This window comes from Eretmochelys imbricata, chromosome 5 (genome assembly GCF_965152235.1).
Source record: "Eretmochelys imbricata isolate rEreImb1 chromosome 5, rEreImb1.hap1, whole genome shotgun sequence".
NCBI classification, from domain to species: Eukaryota; Metazoa; Chordata; order Testudines; family Cheloniidae; genus Eretmochelys; species Eretmochelys imbricata.
Window position 1 is genome coordinate 50,925,072 of NC_135576.1, and position 19,316 is coordinate 50,944,387.

Genomic DNA, 19,316 nt, shown 5'->3' on the forward strand with positions numbered 1-19,316 from the left:
CTACAGCCGCAGGGACCTCCCACGCTCCGCGGCACTTAGCTGCCCGCACAGCGCCTGCCCCGCACCCGCGCCAAAGGGAGCCAAACAAACAGAACAAGCGGCGGCGGCGCAGCTGCTGACGACCTCAGGGTGCGCCGCGCCAGGAGGCCAGGGAAGGCCCTGGACAGGTGCTCACGTGTCTCCTAGGTGACTCGTCTGCTGCTTTCGTCCTAGCAGCCGGCGAGACGCCAGACATGCGGCGGCCCAACATCCTGCTCACGGGTAAGAAACCGTGAGAGCCGCGCCCCTGTCGCCGGAGCAGCGACATGGGATCCCGGGGCAGCGCGGGGCCGCCCCGCCGCCTGCCCCGGGCTGGCTGAGCTGTGCGTCCTCACGCTGCAAGTGGTCGCTGAGCGACGAGGGGTGCGCTGCTGGCCTGAGCGACCACTACGAGATCCATAGAGAAGCCGCAGCCGAGTCTGCAAATGTCCGTTTCCTTTGTCCCTGCCAGTGGGGATCTGGGAGTGGTCCGGAAACTAGGGAACTGCTTTGGGTTAAGTGGCTTAACGATTGTTTCATTAATTTTGTTCGATCCGTTATCAGCTTTTGATACGTCACGGTCTGATCGAGGAGTTTTTTCCCATCAGTTCTTTGCTGAGAATGGCAGTGATGCATTCGCACAAGTAGTCTGACAACTGGCTTTCAAATTCAGGGTTTTGGCAGAGTGTTGCTAGGACTTTACTTTATCATAACCATATGATGATACCAGAGTCAGTTTGGGGTCAGTTTTAAATTGCGTAGTGTGGAGCAGATTTCACTTTTATTTGCTGATGCCATTCAGATCTGTATTTTCTTGCCAAACTTTCTTCTCCCCCTTCTCCTCTGTTATTCTGTGGGGGTGGGGTTTAGTGGTAGTTATTTTGTTGTGGGGTTTTTTGGTACACTTTTCTGGTTGACTTATTTAAAGAGACATTTGTGGCCTTTAAGATCTGCACAGCTGAGTTGGTTCCTGTAAATCTAAACTTTATTTTTTAAACATTTTAACATAATTGTGTTTCTGCTTATCAATGAGTTTATGGTTGTGATGTACCATAATGTATTTATTTGCTAAAGTACTTACATTAGGTATGATACAAATACTTTATATGTATGGCATTGATTTAAATAATGTATCACTTTATATAATTTGTTTTATAGGTACTCCTGGTGTAGGGAAGACTACACTGGGCAAAGAGCTTGCAGGAAGAGTAGGGGCAACATATGTTAATGTGGGTGATTTGGCAAAAGAAGGTAGGTTGTATAACAATGTATACTCCATTGGAGTATTTAGAATATATTTGCTTTGTATAAGAGAGACGTGCAAACAATAGATAGGTTTCAGAGTAGCAGCCGTGTTAGTCTGTATTCACAAAAAGAAAAGGAGTACTTGTGGCACCTTAGAGACTAACCAATTGATTTGAGCATAAGCTTTTGTGAGCTACAGCCGATGAAGTGAGCTTATGCTCAAATAAATTGGTTAGTCTCTAAGGTGCGACAAGTACTCTTTTTCTTTTTGCAAACAATAGGTAAATATTAAATGTACATTATTGCTGCTTAATCAAAATTATAATTTTTTTGGGTGGGTTGATGGGCGTGATACATTTAGGAGAGCTTGTAATAATTTATTTTGAGATAAATACTAGACTTATGTTCATGTAAATCCTGTTAAAATAATAAGTATTCCTTGTTAAATTAATAGTCTAATAGGATGCCACCATATTGATCATGTATCTGTCCATCACACTGAGTGTATTTACAAAATACAGTTCAGACTGATGTCCATTATACACATTTTTTCTTACACTTTGCCATGTTTTCTTCCTTTCCTCAATCTCTCCAAATGTGACTTGATGGCTGTCATAAGTATAAAGGGAAGGGTAACCACCTTTCTGTATACAGTGCTATAAAATCCCTCCTGGCCAGAGGAAAAATCCTTTCACCTGTAAAGGGTTAAGAAGCTAAGGTAACCTCGCTGGCACCTGACCCAAAATGACCAATGAGGGGACAAGATACTTTCAAATCTGGAGTGGGGGACAAAGGGTTTTGTCAGTCTGCGTGATACCTTTGCCGGTAACAGATCAAGGATGCAAGCCTTCCAACTCCTGTAAAGTTAGTAAGTAATCTAGCTAGAAAATGCGTTAGATTTTCCTTTGTTTTTTTGGATGTGAAATTTGCTGTGCTGGAGGGAATGTGTATTCCTGTTTGTGTCTTTTTGTAACTTAAGGTTTTGCCTAGAGGGATTCTCTGTGTTTTGAATCTGATTACCCTGTAAAGTATTTACCATCCTAATTTTATAGAGGTGATTCTTTTACCTTTTCTTTAAATAAAATTCTTCTTTTAAGAACCTGATTGATTTTTCATTGTTGTTAAGATCCAAGGGTTTGGGTCTGTGTTCATCTGTACCAATTGGTGAGGATATTATTATTAAACCTTCCCCAGGAAAGGGGGTGTAGGGCTTGGAGACATCTTTCCTAAAAATATCCCCCCAAGTGGTCTCTTTCGCTGTTCTTTGTTTAAATCGCTTGGTGGTGGCAGCGTACCAGGTTTTTAACTTAAGCTGATTCCCAAGGCAAGAAGGAAATCTGTGCCTTGGGGAAGTTTTAACCTAAGCTGGTAAGAATAAGCTTAGGGGGTCTTTCATGCAGGTCCCCAAATCTGTACCCTAGAGTTCAGAGTGGGGAAGGAAACTTGACAATGGCATTTTAGGGCAAAGTCCTACCTTAGTGCTGACAAGCCAGGGTAGGATAATAGGGATATTAGCCAGTGACTTCTTTTTCAGCAGCCTCCCCTTCCTTTTTATTTATCTTCCTCACTAGTATAAAAGCAAGAGCATGATTTAGTGCTGAGTACTGTATTTTCTTGTTCCATCTGAAGAACTACATTATGAGAAAATTAAGGTTGCACAGTAAGGCACTCAGATCTGGAGATGCTAAGGTCAGAGTCTCGTGCATAACCTTAACTCTGCTCCCTTGAGCATAGGCATTACATTATAGTCTAATTATGTGATAAACTATTTCTCAAAAAAGTTTTCTACAAACTCAGGGCTCTGTCTTGCAATCCTCATTCATGCAAACAGCCCCGCTGGCCCCTCTCCTTCAAGTAGACCCATGTAGACATAGGAGTCTGCATGGGTGGCATGTGAACCGCTGGTTGAAGAAGGCGAGCCGAGCCCCGCCCCGCCCCTTCCACACAAGATCTCACCTCTTCTGCAACTGCTGGAACCCAGAGCTTCCACACTGCGGCCACTGGCCTTCACCCAGGCCTAGCTCCCCCATCCCCAGGAGCACCAGGTGGCACGGACCCAGCCCAAGCCGAGGCCACTGCATAGGGGGAAGGAAGCAGGGAGGGCATGGAGCGGAACGTGGGCAGGGCCACCCCGGCTGTTTGGGGAGGCACAGCCTCCTTCACCTATGATACCCACCACCCATGGGGGTCTGCTTGTATAGATTCGGATGCAAGATCGGGCTTCTGTAATCAGTGGGACTATTTGCATCAATGAAACCTCACTTAAGGGAGTGAGGTTTGCAGGATGAAGCCCTGAGACAACTGAAAGATAAACACTTGGAAAAGTGTTAACTGCACCTTTTTAAAGGTTAAGCATGACCAGCTGCTCACCATACCTCCCACCCTTATACAATTGCACCTCATGTCTTCATTTCCCTCAGTAGCTTTGCCATGTAGAGGCATAATTCAGATGCTTGTGGTAAGATGCTTGTGGTATGACAGATGTTTTAATAAAGTGTGGATAAAAATTGATATGTTAAAAATGAATTGGATTTTTTATTTAAATTAAAAACAGGATTTTTATAAAATAAACTATTTAAATTTGAAATTGACAACCTATGTAAAGGTTTACACTTGTTATAATCTATTAGTCATTTAAACTAAATACCAGAAATAATATGAAGCAATACATATTTGCAGACAAGTTTTAAAGAAACCCCAGACTACTGAACTGATAGAAGTCAATGCCTATGCACCTAGAACGAGAATTCTCTGAAGTGTTAAACCAGCTTTTGACAGCTATAGCCTCTTCTGAGGTGCAGAGAGAATATTTTCTTCATTTCAGTTTATTCAACTAGTTCATTCAAAGTTAGGAAACCAATTGGAAGTTGAAAAAGGAGAAGCACTTGTTTTCCTCTTCCAGTATATGAATCAAATACTAGCTGCAATAGGATGATATTTACTAGTTCTAAAATCTTGAAGGACACGGTGTCCAGAAATAATCAGTTTGATTCACTAACTGCAGAGAGTAATTCCTTTGTTTAATATATTAGTTTTAAGTGCAAAACATGTTTTGATAAACCTTTTTCTTATGTATCTTAAGGTACTTTATTAAATAAAAATTCTGTTGAATATTCAATTAAAAATGCATAAAATCTAAAGAGAGCCTGACATAAATCACAAATAAAAAATTAATCATCTAGTAAATAAGAAATGCATCATTAACCATATTCTAACATCATAAAAACTGTAAAAATCAAGAATTTGGATAAATGTAAATTAAGCTATATGATTGCTTAAATACATTTATATAGCTGTAGTGCCCTCCTGGTTTGCAAATGGAAGCAACAAATTTAGTGAAAAGGCCATATTTAGTTGTAAATCAGTATGTTAATTGGTACCAACCAAGAAGAATCAATTTTTTTCCCAAGGAAAGTAACTAAAAAGTTCAAACGCAAAACATGATTAAAATCAGTTATTTAAATCCAGTTTTCCTGTTTGCTGATTTAAATCAATCCACCCGGCTTTAATGTTCAAGCTAATGCTTTTATCCATGGCATTTGTTTTATTGAAACAAATCTATACAATAGATTTTAAAGAATTTGAAAAATAAACATAATTTCTATTGACTGTCAGTGTCAGATTAACATAAATGTGTTGTCAAATGACTACCATTATCTCACAAAATAACATGGACTCTTTTTTTTTCTATAGGGGAATTATATGAAGGCTTTGATGAGGAATATGAATGCCCAATTTTGGATGAAGACCGAGTGAGTCCAACTTCAAAATCTATCATATTGAAAGTGGGGGTGGGGTTAATTACGGTAAAAGCTGTGTTTCTGGTACTTTACCAACCGGAAAGCTCTGTAAGCCGGCTTTTCTGATCTTCATTGAAAGTCTGGTTTATAGTCCGGTTGGCGTGGGGCTGGCAGGCTTCCTACCTGGCTTTGCTTGGCTCCCTGGAAGCAGCGACATGTCCCTGCTGCTCCTAGGCAGAGGAAAAGCCACAAAGGGTTTGGAGTGCGGGAGGGGGTACGGGGCATGGGCTCTGGGAGCTGCAGGGGTGGCACCTGCTGGGGAAGGCAGCACGCAGAACTGCCTAGTCACGCCTCCGCCTAGGAGCAGCAGAGACACATTGCCGCTTGCGGGGAACCGCCCAAGGTAAGCGTGGCCTGGATCCAGCACCCCTGCCCCGAGTCCCCTCCTGCACCCAAACTCCCTCCCAGAGCTCAAGCCCCCCAACCCCCCCCACCTCAACCCTGAGCCCCCACCCAAACTCCCTCCCTCTTAGTTAACCAGAATTTTTTACTTACCGGCACCCCTCACTCCCCCAATGTTGCCAGATAACAAAGCTTTTACTGTACAAAGAAGCTGCATCTAGTTTTCTTGAGCCTTTGTCTGACTTTTCTGTAGGTAATTGATGAACTAGAAGACAAAATGAATGAAGGTGGAGTTATTGTTGATTATCATGGCTGTGACTTCTTCCCAGAACGCTGGTTTCACATAGTATTTGTACTTCGCACTGAAAACTCATTTCTGTACGACAGACTTGAAAGCAGGTAAATCAGTGGAGTAAATGAAGGTGAATTGTCATGCGGATTCACAGGAGCCTTTCAAGAGTATAAATTCAGGGTTTTGTATAAGATAAGGATATAAAGTCCTCTTTCTTTTATATTTGCTTATCTAAGTGTTCTTTTGGTTTTGTGTTTAGAGGGTACAAAGGGAAAAAACTACAGGACAACATTCAATGTGAGATTTTTCAGACTATTTATGAAGAGGCAATGTCATCTTATAAGGAAGAAATTGTACACCAGTTGCCTAGTAACACGCCAGAGGACCTGGAGCGGAATTTAGATCAGATTATACAGTGGATTGAGCAGTGGATGAAAGACAACAACTGAAATCTGAGGAAAAAGGAACGCGGACTTTTTTTTTTTTTTTTTCAGGTTATTCTGGCTGTTCAATAAATGAAATTTGTAATTGTGGCATGGTAAATTAACCTTTTTTAGTCACTGAAGTATAATTGACCAATGATAACTTTTTAATCTGAGGAAAAACTGAGGAATTATAATAACGATTGATCATACTGATGAATCTGACATGGTTAAATTAAAATAATGCCAATCACTGACAGATGGATTTTGTACCGAGAGGAGCTGGGATCTATATTATCAAATGGTTATAGAGGGAAGTCAGGAGCGCACAGGCTATTCTTACATTAGAGAAAGCTCCAGGCTGCAGTGGAGCATGTATATATTTGGAGGCTTATGTTCATGGCAGATATGTGAAATGCATGACTTTTGTGAGCTGTTTTCAAACGCTAAGATATTTTAAAACAGCAGAAGCTTCTTCATAGCATAGGGGAGCATATCCTCATATATTTCTCCATAATATAAACCATTGCTCATTTTATGTTGATTATTTTACTCACTTTGGGTGAATTTTAAAGTTTTTGTGAATGGAAAGTTTAAAGAAGCAGCAGTATATCATTTTGTGGAAAGGGGAGTGTGAATTACTGTTTGAGAACAGATGTAAGTGACTGCAGTGAAACCTGAGCTTGACTGCCTGTGGTCACCTGTCATAATGGCCAGTTAAATGTCAGTCCCTGCAAGAATTCCTCTTTATTAATTGTACTGCATTGTGCATCCAGCTGTTATTACAACTACAATAATAGCAGGCTCTTTGCTCGTCATTATTTATAGGTTTCACTGTAACTGTTTGAGTGGCCTGTGTGCATGGAAATGATCTGATTGGACTCTGTTAACAAGAATCTATGTGAAAGGATAGTGTTTAATTTGGATGGGTTTATCTTGTTTGTTCATGGTGGGTTGTGAGCCTTCTGAGCCAGATCCTGCAAGTTACATACCCACTGAACCCAATGGGAGTGTTGCTTGAATAAGGACCACAAAATCTTACAAGAATAGGAAATTGCCAGAGTTGTTTAAACTTATCACCTGCTGGAAGAGGAAAAATGTTCAGGTTGATTTGAAGGACTATAATGCAAACAAGTTCTGAGTGTACTTCCATAAAGCAATTTTGGCTTTTTTGCCCTTTTTTTTTTTTTTTTTTTTTTTTAGGTATTTTTGGTAAAGTATTTTTCCAAACATGAAAATTAAAGTACATTAACATAAAAAATGTTAATTGGTCTATTTTATTTGTATCAGATTTGTGGAATGTAACATCTAGAACTATATTCTCAGGAAAAGAGTGGCTTGGTAGAGACATTGTTAGGCAAAAGTCAACATGGTTTCTGTAAAGGGAGATAATGTCTTACTAATCTATTGGAGTTCTCTGAGGGGGTCAACAAATCTCTGGACAAGGGGGATCCAGGGACATAGTGTGCTTCGATTTCCAGAAAGCCTTTGACAAGGTCCCTCACCAAAGGCTCTTATGTAAATTAAGTTGTCATGGGATAAGAGGGAAGATCCTTTCAGTGGACTGAGAACTGATTAAAAGACAGGGAACAAAGGGTAGGAGTAAATGGTAAATTTTCAGAATGAACACCACTAGTTAACCCTCACCCCCAAGGGTCAGTCCTAGCACCAATCCTATTCAACTTATTCATAAATGATCTGGAGAAAGGGGTAAACAGCGAGGTGGCAAAGTTTGCAGATGATACTAAACTGCTCAAGATAGTTAAGACCAAAGCATCCTGTGAAGAACTTCAAAAAATCTCACAAAACTAAGGGCAACAAAATGGCAAATTAAATTTAATGTGGATAAACGTAAAGTAATGCACATTGGAAAAATAACCCCAACTATACATACAATATGATGGGGGCTAATTTAGCTACAACTAATCAAGAGAAAGATCTTGGAGTCATCGTGGATAGTTCTCTGAAGACATCCACGCAGTGTGCAGGGGCAGTCAAAAAAGCAAATGGGATGTTAGGAATCATTAAAAAAGGGATAGAGAATAAGATGGAGAATATCTTATTGCCCTTATATAAATCCATGGTACACCCACATCCTGAATACTGTGTACAGATGTGGCCCCCTCATCTCAAAAAAGATATACTGGCATTAGAAAAGGTTCAGAAAAGGGCAACTACAATGATTAGGGGTTTGGAATGGGTCCCATATGAGGGGAGATTAAAGAGGCTAGGACTTTTCAGCTTGGAAAAGAGGAGACTAAGGGAGGATATGATAGAGGTATATAAAATCATGAGTGGTGTGGAGAAAGTGAATAAGGAAAAGCTATTTACTTGTTCCCATAATATAAGAACTAGGGGCCACCAAATGAAATTAATGGGCAGCAGGTTTAAAACAAATAAAAGGAAGTTCTTCACTCAGCTCACAGTCAACCTGTGGAACTCCTTGCCTGAGGAGGTTGTGAAGGCTAGGGCTATATAACAGGGTTTAAAAGAGAACTGGAAAAATTCATGGAGGTTAAGTCCATTAATGGCTATTAGCTAGGATGGGTAAAGAATAGTGTCCCTAGCCTCTGTTTGTCAGAGGGTGGAGATGGATGGCAGGAGAGAGATCACTAGATTGTTACCCGTTAGGTTCACTTCCTCTGGGGCACTTGGCATTGGCCACTCTTGGTAGACAGGATACTGGGCTGGATGGACCTTTGGTCTGACCCAGTGTGGCCATTCTTATGACATGTAACTTGTATGCCTCTACATCTATTTTAGCTTTTTATCTTCTATGACAACATCACTAACCATTAATAGCTCTTTGAATATTTTGAACTCTGTGGGATGCTCCATCAATGTCTCCCGTCCTATAAGAATTGTCACAGGACATCAGGCCAATGGCTCATCCAGTGTGGAATCCAGTCTCCGGAAGGGGTCAGTACCAGATGCATTAGAAGTTACAAGAAGCCATCTATACAAGAGTCAGTTATGGAATCCACTCTGCAGGGGGAACTTTTAACCCCCTTTTGGCTATGAGTATCAGCAATTGCATATACCCCATCTGTGTGTATAAAGCCCATCCTCTCTCCTGCGGCACAGGAGATGATAAATGCTAAGAGGGTAGTTGGACGCCAGGCTGAGCTCTGCTCATGCCCTCACTGCCACAGGCTCCTGGCTGCTTTCTGCCTGCGGGCTCGGCCACGGCTCTGGGGCCGGGGAGCATCACGACCTGCTCTCTCCCTCCCTGCCCCACTCCTACCCTAGCTGAGGCCCCACACGGAAAGCCAGTAGCGCTGCCATGCACAGCGCCTGCCGGGGGGGCGGCCCTGATTGAGGCCCTGCCCCCCCGAGGGCGGGCGGCGCTGCAGGTACTCGCAGGCGGGGAACGAGGAAGCGCGGGTGGCTGCGGAGCTTAGAGACCCAGGTTGGTGGGCCGCGGGGTGGTCACAGCCTCCCGTTGGCTGCCGCCGGGCCTGTCCCGACGGCTGGGGGAGCTCCGCGGGGTTTCCCGCCGCCGGGCTCGGAGGGGCCCTCGCGCCCTGGCTAGAAGGGGCAGCAGCGGCGCCGCCTGGGGCAGTTCCCCCGGGCTGCGGTGGGAACGCAGCACCCGGGAGCCTGCGAGGGGTGCGGCTGGGCTGCAGGCTTGGGCGCTCCAGGGAGGCTGAGGGGAAAGGTTGGGGACCTGGGGGCAGGAGGAGGCCTTGGTGGGGGTGGGGTGCAGGCGGTTGGGTTTGGTAATAAAGCAGGGTTTGCACAATGTGAAGCAGCAATACGCAGTGGGTGCTGGGGGTGTACGCGCCCAGGGTTCAGGTGCTGCCAGGCTCTCTGGGGTCAGGGCTGAGTAGTCAGTCGCCTAGGGGGATGCTGCAGAGCTTAAGTGCGGGGGACCGCGCTCCTCTGTACACAGGTGTGATTTCTTTCCTCGCTCCTTAGGAGAAATCACACGTGTGCACAGGGAAGCGCAAAGGGTTTGATTTCTTGAGTGTTAGTTAATGGCATCACACACTTCCTGGAATTAGGTGCTTCATGGCTAGAGCCACCTACTAGAGTTCACCTGCACATCTACCAATGTGATATGTGCCAGCAATACCCCTCTGCCAGGTACATTGGCCAAACTGGATAGCTCAGTGGTTTGAGCATTGGCCTGCTAAACCCCGGGTTGTGAGTTCAATTGTTGAGGGGGCCATTAGGGATCTGGGGCAAAAACTGGGGATTGGTCCTGCTTTGAGCAGGGGGTTGGACTAGATGACCTCCTGAGGTCCCTTCCAACCCTGATATTCTATGATACTTTTTTCACTCCTGCATGTTGACCAGAATACCTTTTTGGCCCTGACTTTCATTATCTCACTGCTATTTAAAAGTGTCCTGCAAAAGGAGAAACATTGCTTTTTTTGGTGTTAGGATGTATAAAGAAGACTTGAAAAGGTTAACAGTTGTCTATATTTTTAAATTAGACATTCGGAACCTATTTAGGCTGAAAGACTCTCTGTCTTTGTATCTAGCAGGATTTTTTTTTATACCTGTGGTTTACCTCAGGTGCAGCAGAGGAACCAGTAGTGTAGCCAAAACTTAGATAGGCTCAGACATTAAAAATGGTCTGACTGTAAAAATGCCTGAGCCTTGTCTATGCTGTAGCCTCCACCGATTCCACTGGTGATGGAGCTACGCAGCTAGAATTTTTCAGACCTTTAATTCCCAATGTAAACAAAGCCATGTAGTCCTTTAGGCTAGATGTGACTTGAATTTTTAGTGTAAAAACAGGCAGGGAAAAAAGAATCTTAAAAAATGCCTTTTGACCTATATAAATTATAAAGTACAAAAAAGTGCACAAACCTAGTTTTAAAAAAATCTTTAGTTGTTTGCGAACCTCTTGTGAAACTTCCTTCGCACATAAGCACTAACTGAACAGTAACTGACTACAAGACTTACAGTGACCTGAGAGCTTTAATATTTTTATTCAATCTGATAGTAGAAAAATGAGCTATCATGTTCCTAACATAGCTGTTTATATACAGAAGGCTGCCTAAGGATGGATCTCAGAGGTTGTGTTTTTACATTCTAAGTAAGCCTCTTTCACAATAGGTATAAATCATGGTTTGTAACCAGCTAAAGCAGGGATAGGCAACCTATGGCACGTGTGCCAAAGGCAGCATGTGAGCTGATTTTCAGTGGCAGTCACGCTGGCCGGGTCCTGGCTACCAGTCCGGAAGCCTCTGCATTTTAATTTAATTTTAAATGAAGCTTCTTAAACATTTTAAAACCCTTATTTACTTTACATACAACAATAGTTTAGTTATATATTATGGACTTATAGAAAGAGACCTTCTAAAAATGTTAAAATATATTACTGGCATGCAAAACCTTAAATTAGAGTGAATAAATGAAGACTCAGCACACCACTTCTGAAACGATGCTGACCTCTGAGCTAAAGTATTCAATTGTGATTACTGGGCATTTCAGCTCTGTGATACATGCTGTACTGGAGCTCATCATTAAACTGTCAAAACAGTTTATTCACTGTGGTATTTCTAATGTGCTCTTCACCATAATAACTAAGTATCATTTCATCTTTCTAGATGTCCTTGTGTAAAGAGTAGGAATTTACCCTATGTTGAATATCTGCTCTAGTCTTATAAATTTGAGTCTAATAGGAAATAACTGATTAGACACAGACTTTGCTGATTACCCTCTTTCAAACAGCCAGGTGTATGTTGAGAGTTTCTTATTCAACAGATAGATGCGTTTCTAAGCAGCGTGGTGCAATTTTAAACTTTACATATTTGTTCAGTGGGCCACTCAACTAACATTACTGAAAAAATAATCCATTAGTCTGTCGAAAAATTACTGTGAATAGAAATTTAATTAGGTTTGCTAATGAATAAACATTTAACGAGTCAATATTCATACACTCTCCAATATGCACACTATCCAGTAGGCTGTCCGTCTGAATTATTGATTCTAGAGCAGTGGTTCTCAAAGTTCATTGCCCCATGACCCCCTTCTCATAACAAAAATTACTACATGACCCCAGGAGTGGGGACCGAAGCCTGAGCCCGCCCAAGCCCTGCTATCCCAGGAGGGGGTCCAAAGACAAAGCCCAAGCCTTGCCAAACCAGGCAGGGGGCCCAAAACCGAAGCAGAGCTCAGGCTTCTGCTTTGGTCCTGGTGGTAGGACTTGGACTTGGACTTCGGCCCTGGGCCTCAGCAAGTCTTAACTGGCAACCCCATTGAAACGGGGTTGCGACCCGCTTTGAGGTCCCAACCCACAGTTTGGGAATCGCTGTTCTAGAATATCTGTTTTGGTCTGTGTTGCTACTTTCTGCTCACAAGGAAGGATGAAGCTTTGCACTGCCAGTATACCTGGAGACAGAATTTGGCCTTTGATTTTCTTACCTTGCAGTATCAGCATGATCATCTGTGTTTCCTGGCTGCAGGATGCTCTGTTTCATCTGGGAGGAATTTGAAATATATTTCAAATGTGACTAGAGTTTACACACTTTTGTTAATTAGAATAATCCAGGACTGTCTATCACTGTGTTTCTTCCATGAGAGAAGATAAGGAGACAGGGTTGGCAGGAAGAATTGAGCTTGTAAACCAAATAAGTAGCAGCAGTTGAGTTTGGAAGTTTGGAGATAAATTGTTTTTCGATTTTTAATTTCTAGTCCTAGACATCATGGCGATGGGCACAATGGAAATGCCTAAAAGATAAATGGTGACCTCCCCTTTCTTAGAAAAAAATTCTGGGATTACTGGTTCCAACATCTATCAAATCACATTGAAAATGAAGACGGGTAAAGTCCAAATTAGTGGGGTATGATTTAGAAATGTTTACATCAGCTTGCAACTATTGTAGTATTGAAAATGTAACCAAGTCAGCTGGTGTTGACATTTCAGCATGCTAAAAATAATCCACACAGAATGAAGGTGATCTATGACTAAGGAAAGGATATAAAGTGTTTCCTCTTTATAAAGGTTTAATTGTTTTTATAAATTAAATGTCTATCACTTAACAAGCCTTGATTGAAAATAGTATTAAATTGTTTAAAACTAAATCCATTAAATTCAAGAAAGTTCAGAAGGGAATAATTTTTCTTACACTTCTACTGTACATGAATTACTTGTGCATGAACTAAATGTTACACACTTCAGAGAACTTGATGTGACTCTTGTACCTAGTGAATTGTAAACCTAATAATACTTCCTCTTTACTGCCTTTTTTTTTTAAGTAAAGAAACCTGGTGGTTAGGTGTGTTCTCTTGTGCCTTGTTGGCAGAGACCAGAACACTGGTATGGTTTTATGTTATTGGAAACATACTTTGAACAAACCGAAAATATCTGCTGCTTTTGTGTCAGTTAAAACCAATCTGTTTGTTTAATCTTAGATTCAAGTCACCAGAATCACTCCTGCATACCTAGCAGGGAATTTTATGCACAAATGACTTAGATTACCTTAATGTGTTTTGTTCATGTGCACAGTAGACATTTTCTGGGATCCTGAACATGGTGTTGGAAAACACTGGGACTCTAAAAACACAAGATTTTTCACTTCATCTCAGACAAAGTACTACATTCCCTTCTGTACTGCTACTTTGTCTGAGGATCTTTTCCCTTTCAAATAGGTATATAGAGTTCTGAAGAAGACACCATTCACATTGCCAATGAGTGAGGCATTCACATTACAGAGCAAACAGGAGGAGAAAGACTCGGAAGGTGAAGAAGATGACATGACATGTGGAGACTTGGGAAATGGACTTGGTAGAAGACCTGGTGGTGTCTATGAAATGGAAGGTTTAAATGTGCACACATTTAGATCTAGGAAAGGGTCTGATAAGATCTTCAACCCGCTTCTGCTAAAGAAAGGGGAAGAAAGTGATGCTGCAATTTTTCACTGTTCAAAATGCAATGGTTTGTATGATGTGTCATCCAAAAAGCTTGGAATAAGTGGCATTACTAGATGCAGCCGACAAAATAGTTCTGGTAAGACTAACTTTTAGTTCATTATTTGCCCCCTAAAGTTTCTCTGTTTGTAAAATTTGTGAGGTAGATTATTTTCTCAGAGTGTTATGAAGCTTTATTCAAAATGTTTCTAAAACATTTTGAGAACCTCTAATGAAATATTTTTAAGATGTGCCTGTAATGTTTGCACAATACATTAGTAACTGATATAATCTTAAAAGTTAGTGTTGTACAGTCTTTCGAGCTCATGTCATGTCACTGTAAAGTTAGTCACCCTTAGAAGTCTAATATTGCTAAAGAATTTTACTTATGCTGTTTATATTTTCTGATATTGCTCTGCAGTGCTGAGATATTTTTATGACAGAATGAAGAATATGTAGACACTGAATTGCTGAATAAAAATGTTTATTTACATTAGAATTTGGGAGTTGATTTAGCATGATAAACACTGAACTATTGTATAAATGCAGCCAAATGCATTCAACTGTAATTTCAGTTTACTTTAGGGATGGTCTCAGCTCTCTCTCCAGCCTCTTCAAATGGTAGGGGTTGAAGCTATATTGGATTTTTCCCTTCCAGCTACTGGTCCTATGACCCCTCTTTCATGGGGACATTGAAAGTGAGGTTTGACAAAGACCTCAGGAAATAAGGGGGCAGGGGAAGAAGCAGACTAATTTTCTTTGTTTATGGAGGAATTGGAATGACACAGTCCTGTTCCACTTCCTTGTGTCTGTAAGTTGCTTAAGTATATCATCCCTGAAATTATATCTCAAATTTAGTTTCCAGCTAAATATCAAACATGTGTGCTTGATATTTCACTGAAATTATAGTTCAGGAACAATCTCACCCTTAAAAAGTTACTTTACAGCATTTGAAGCTCTCTCTCTTTTCTCATTATTAGTGCTGAATTTTATGTAAAGGTGGCAATGCTGTGAATATAGTCAACCACAGTTAGTGCTTCTCCTTTTTTCCCCCCTCTCCTTCAAATATCTTTTCAGTTATTCTTACTTCCCCCAACTGAGTGTTTCCCTCTTTGGTGTTCTAGTCACTCTGGTTCACTCCTGCCCCCTCCAACATAAACCAGACTGTCCAACATAATTGCTCTTTTGCTGGTGTCAGCAGGACCAGTGTGAAATTTATTAGACTTGTGCAATCCCAGTCAATTTCATAATGCTTCTGCTTGCACCCTAAGTGATAAGGGTCTATGCAGTGAGCTCCATGCAAGCAGAGCTTGAGCCCACATGGAACCATGTTGAATTCATTGGGCCTCTGCATAGGGGTCTACCTATGTGGAGTGGAGGTCTCTGAAGGATCAGGGCCTAGGTGAGAAAAAGCAGTTGCCCATAATAAGCACCTGGGATCTATATGAGTTGAATGAGGGGATCCAGTGCAGTGCTTCCCTCTGTGTACTCCTGCAAGGCTCATGCAAATCATCCACACTCTATGCAATTAGAGTTCTTCAACACCTGGTAGCTAGCTGTTGTCTTGTTTTTTAATCGTTGAAAACTGAAAACACTTTTTTTCATAAATATACAGGAAAAACGAAAATGCATTTGTGGGGGGAAAGAGGTTTCTCTTTTTTTTATAAAAGGAAACACTTGAAATTAATTTATTCTCTGTGTGTCTAAACTTTTCTTTTTCTAACTTTTCGTCTTTACATGTGAAATATTGCAGACCAGATAATAGATACTGTTCTAATGTATTTTGTAATTCTGTGTTATTTAGCCTCATAAAAATTACACGGATGATAATGAGTGTCTAAATGGGCTCTCTTATCAATATAAAGGTAAAGAAAACTAAAAGAATTGGGAGTTTTGTGAATGTGTTGGTATCTCATCAATTTTATACAGAGTCTAATTCTGAAGTGTCAAATGAAGAATTAAGACAACAACTTCGGGAGGCTATAGAGGTTAGTACTAGTCCTGAATGGGCTTTTTTTGAAATGCTTGTTTATTATAATGTAATAAAATATATACAATGTTATTTCATTGGAAGACCTTAGAATACCCAAAACTTTGGGTAAATATGAGCTCTGTCAATCAGAGAGCTAGTTTGGAGACTTAAAAGATTCTGTGCCCCAGGATCTATAAACTGAAGGTCACTGTATCCTCTGGATTTTCTAATTCTTGAGTGCAATGAAGAGGCAGACTCTTTGTTCTAGATTCCCAAAGTGTGGAGGGCCTTAAAGGGAAAATACTTCATTTAGCAGCAGTCTCTTCATTACACTCTCAGTTTGGAAACCTGGAGCACCAACATGGAAGCTGGCAGGCCTACTTCAAGCCAGCTATGTTGAAGGGACCCTGGCATGCAGAGCACAGTAAAATCTCAAGGAACATCACCAAGTTTACTAATCAAATATTGGTAAACTGGGGTGCTATGATGTACAGTACAAAGAAAAATTGTCATTTGAATGTGTTGTGGTGCAACTTCTATTACCTGAGGACAAACATAGGAACACAAATCTTATTACTATCAAAGTAAAACAAATACCAAAAACAACCCTTTACACATTAGTATTGTCTTAGTAACAAGATAAACATACCACAAAAATGAAAAGCTAAGTAAAGAGAACAAAATAGGAGCCTCCAGTTAAAGGTAGCATTCATTCTAGCAGAGTAAAAATGAAAACCATTTCAAGAGGGTATATGGATAAAGGCATAGCAAGCTTTGGCATAGAGAGGATGTGCAAGTCAGAAAGCATTCTATTAGCCATCAAACAGCATAAAATGTGGGCCCAGTCCCTGAAGGTGCTCAACACCTAGGATTTGCTGAGTGTCCTCATCTTCCACTAAATTCAATGGGAGTTGAAGGTGTTCAACAACTCCCAAGAGGCACTCCGTACTCAATAGGATTGCTCTGCATCATGCATCTGAGAATCTGTTGGCGAGAGAAAGAACATATTTTATTAAAATTCTCTACTTAGTCCTGCAGTTTAAACATGAAGTACTTCAAAGGAATGATTTGCCAAAGATTTGGCGTGTGCTGCTTCTGGAGACCAAATGTAAGGTGGAAACTAAATACAAAGCACATGTGCCTATATAGTCTAGATTGAAGGCTAAAATCACTGGATAAGGAAATTGTCATTTTCTAGGAAAAGGACTACTTTTGAAACGCTAAAATACTTGAACTCTTGATTGTCTAGGGCACATATAATCATGTTCTGTACTGAATGAATCAATTGCCATTATCTGTTCAACCAATGTTTATTTTTGTCCATTTGTATTGAGATATTCAACTGAATGGCTCAATTTGGACACCCAAGTCAGTCCTCCAAATACAGGCACATTTCAGTATCAGTTGCTGAATCAGTGGAATTGTAACAAATGCTGGTTGTCAGCAACGATTTTGGAGCAGAATCTAGTTCTGGCAGCCAGTCAGGTTTCTACCACCTACAAATCTGCAAAATGAATTTCAGCTGTTAATATGACTGACTTCTTATTTTTAACGTGAACTTCAGTTAAAAGGATCTGGGACATTTTTGTCTGAGACCTTGTCCTTAACATTGCTTTTCTGCTCTGACTCACCTAAAGTTCCAAGACAGAACTTCTGTGTTTGTGTGTGTGCGCTTGCAGGTCATTGTTGCTTCTCACCAGAAATGGAAGAGGGGCAGAGGGAGTGAGTGGTTTTTCTTTTTAACTCTTGGAAATTGCAAACTGACCTCCTTGTAAGAGGAGAAGGGAAGGTGATCCAGGCATCCAAATGAGGATACAGTTGGGTAGGAGCTTTTTTACCTGGACAGCTGCTTAATTATCGATATACAAAATAATGCTAGAATAGTATCCATATATAATATCCATAGACTGTTGTAGCAAATTAAAAGGAGAGAGCAGAACAGGGCATAGTGTTCAAAAGCCTGTGCCAGAATAAACATGAAACAAAAGAACTACAGAATGAAATCATATGTTTTTAAAGTACATTTGCAGAGAATGGGAAGAAATAGTAATTGTATGTATGCTTGATTATACATTTTGTTTAAATTTGCATTCTCATTAGCATTATGTCATATTGGAAACAAGCTGTAAATCATATTAATAGGAAAGATTATCTTGTGAAGGGAGCTCATTTGGTAACAACTTGTTGAGACATAACAAGACTGTTCTGGCTTTTATTTTAGTTTTTATGTTTTTGTTTTTTTGCAGGAGGTAGAGATTTTAAAAGTAGAGCTTGAAGCATCGCAGAGACAACTTGAAGGAAAAGAAGAAGCACTTAAAATTCTGCAAAATATGGTAAGAAGTGCTTTTAAATTAACAGCTTATTTAATATGGTTTTAATTGAAAGTATTAACTGTACCTGAATATTAAAGAGCTAGCAATTATGATTTTATTACTCCTTTCGACACACAGTCACAACTATTATTGAAAGAGGTTCCGCTATAATAGCACATTGGTAGTTTGACCTTATAGGATCTATCCACTTTATTCAGTGGATGCTATCTTCCCTTGACTCCTTTTACTAATGTTACTTCCTGTGCTGTGTCTTTCATCACAAATCAGAGGTTCCTTTCAGTTCATGCCCAGATCTCTCACAATAAGAGACAATACCTAATAACTATTAGGGTATCCCTTTTTTGTATGTGTTGTGATGTTTTTGTTTACTATTAAAATCAATTTCCAAGGTTTTAGTGTGGTTACACAATCCATTTACAGTACTGTTAGGTCCCGTCCATTTAAAATTGTATCGGCATTGTACCTGGGTCAATGGTCATCCATACAGTACCCTGGGTCCTTGAAAGTTACTTTTGTAACATAGACAGGCCTTAAAAGAAAAAAGGATCTTTTTGATTTTTTTAATATTTTTTTGTCAAGTTGAAGCAGAGGCAAACAATCCAATAGTAGGGAAACAATCCCATAGTTGGGATCCTCCTTCCAGATGATGTCATGGTATCCTCACACTGAGGATACCTCTCCTGAGGAGGAACCCCAGTTACTAGGAAGAGCCAGGTAACAGTAATGGGGGATTCAATTATTAGAAATATAGATAGTTGGGTTTGTGTTGACTGGGAGAATCACATGGTAAATTGCCTTCTGGGTGCGAAGGTGGCAAATATCATGAGACATCTAGACAGACTTATGTGCAGTGCAGGGGAGGAGCCAGTGGTTGTGGTACATGTAGGTACCAGTGACATAGGGAAAGAGGTCCTGGAGGCCAAATTTAGGCTGGTAGGTAAGAGATTAAAGTGCAGGACCTCCCTGATAGTATTCTCTGAAATGCTTCCAGTTCCATACGCAGGGCCAGAATGACAGGTAAAACTGAAG

At 40.8% G+C, this 19,316-nt stretch overlaps 2 protein-coding genes across 5 annotated transcripts in view; both read left to right on the forward strand.

Moving 5' to 3' along the window:
- Positions 1-9: 9 nt before the first annotated feature.
- Positions 10-6,244, forward strand: AK6 (adenylate kinase 6). 4 transcript variants are annotated; one of them, XM_077817108.1, is made up of 6 exons: positions 224-261; positions 1,177-1,269; positions 1,883-2,131; positions 4,957-5,015; positions 5,659-5,804; positions 5,957-6,244. In XM_077817108.1, the coding sequence occupies exons 3-6, from the start codon at positions 2,008-2,010 to the stop codon at positions 6,144-6,146; spliced, it is 519 nt and encodes a 172-aa protein (XP_077673234.1). In that variant the 5' UTR covers positions 224-261; positions 1,177-1,269; positions 1,883-2,007; the 3' UTR covers positions 6,147-6,244. The 4 variants fall into 4 exon arrangements, with proteins under 4 accessions (XP_077673237.1, XP_077673234.1, XP_077673236.1 ...); XM_077817110.1 differs by lacking the exon at positions 224-261 and adding an exon at positions 304-532 and having other exon boundaries at positions 1,890-2,131; XM_077817109.1 differs by lacking the exon at positions 224-261 and adding an exon at positions 305-532.
- Positions 6,245-9,481: 3,237 nt separating this feature from the next.
- The window catches only part of CCDC125 (coiled-coil domain containing 125), a 37,512-nt gene continuing 27,677 nt past the window's right edge, over positions 9,482-19,316 (forward strand). Inside the window, exons 1-4 of the mRNA XM_077817112.1 lie at positions 9,482-9,528; positions 13,725-14,082; positions 15,912-15,970; positions 18,201-18,287. Of these exons, the coding sequence (XP_077673238.1) occupies positions 13,764-14,082; positions 15,912-15,970; positions 18,201-18,287 (465 nt within the window). The 5' untranslated portion in view covers positions 9,482-9,528; positions 13,725-13,763. The remainder of the gene's footprint in view (positions 9,529-13,724; positions 14,083-15,911; positions 15,971-18,200; positions 18,288-19,316) is intronic.

Excerpts from the sequence above, each read along its gene's own strand:
- AK6 (XM_077817108.1), top strand. The coding sequence starts at position 2,008 with ATGACCAATGAGGGGACAAGATACTTTCAAATCTGGAGTGGGGGACAA. Across the intron at positions 2,132-4,956 it reads TTCCAACTCCTGTAAAGTTA|GGGAATTATATGAAGGCTTT; the intron begins GTAAGTAATCTA and ends TTTTTTCTATAG. Across the intron at positions 5,016-5,658 it reads CAATTTTGGATGAAGACCGA|GTAATTGATGAACTAGAAGA; the intron begins GTGAGTCCAACT and ends ACTTTTCTGTAG.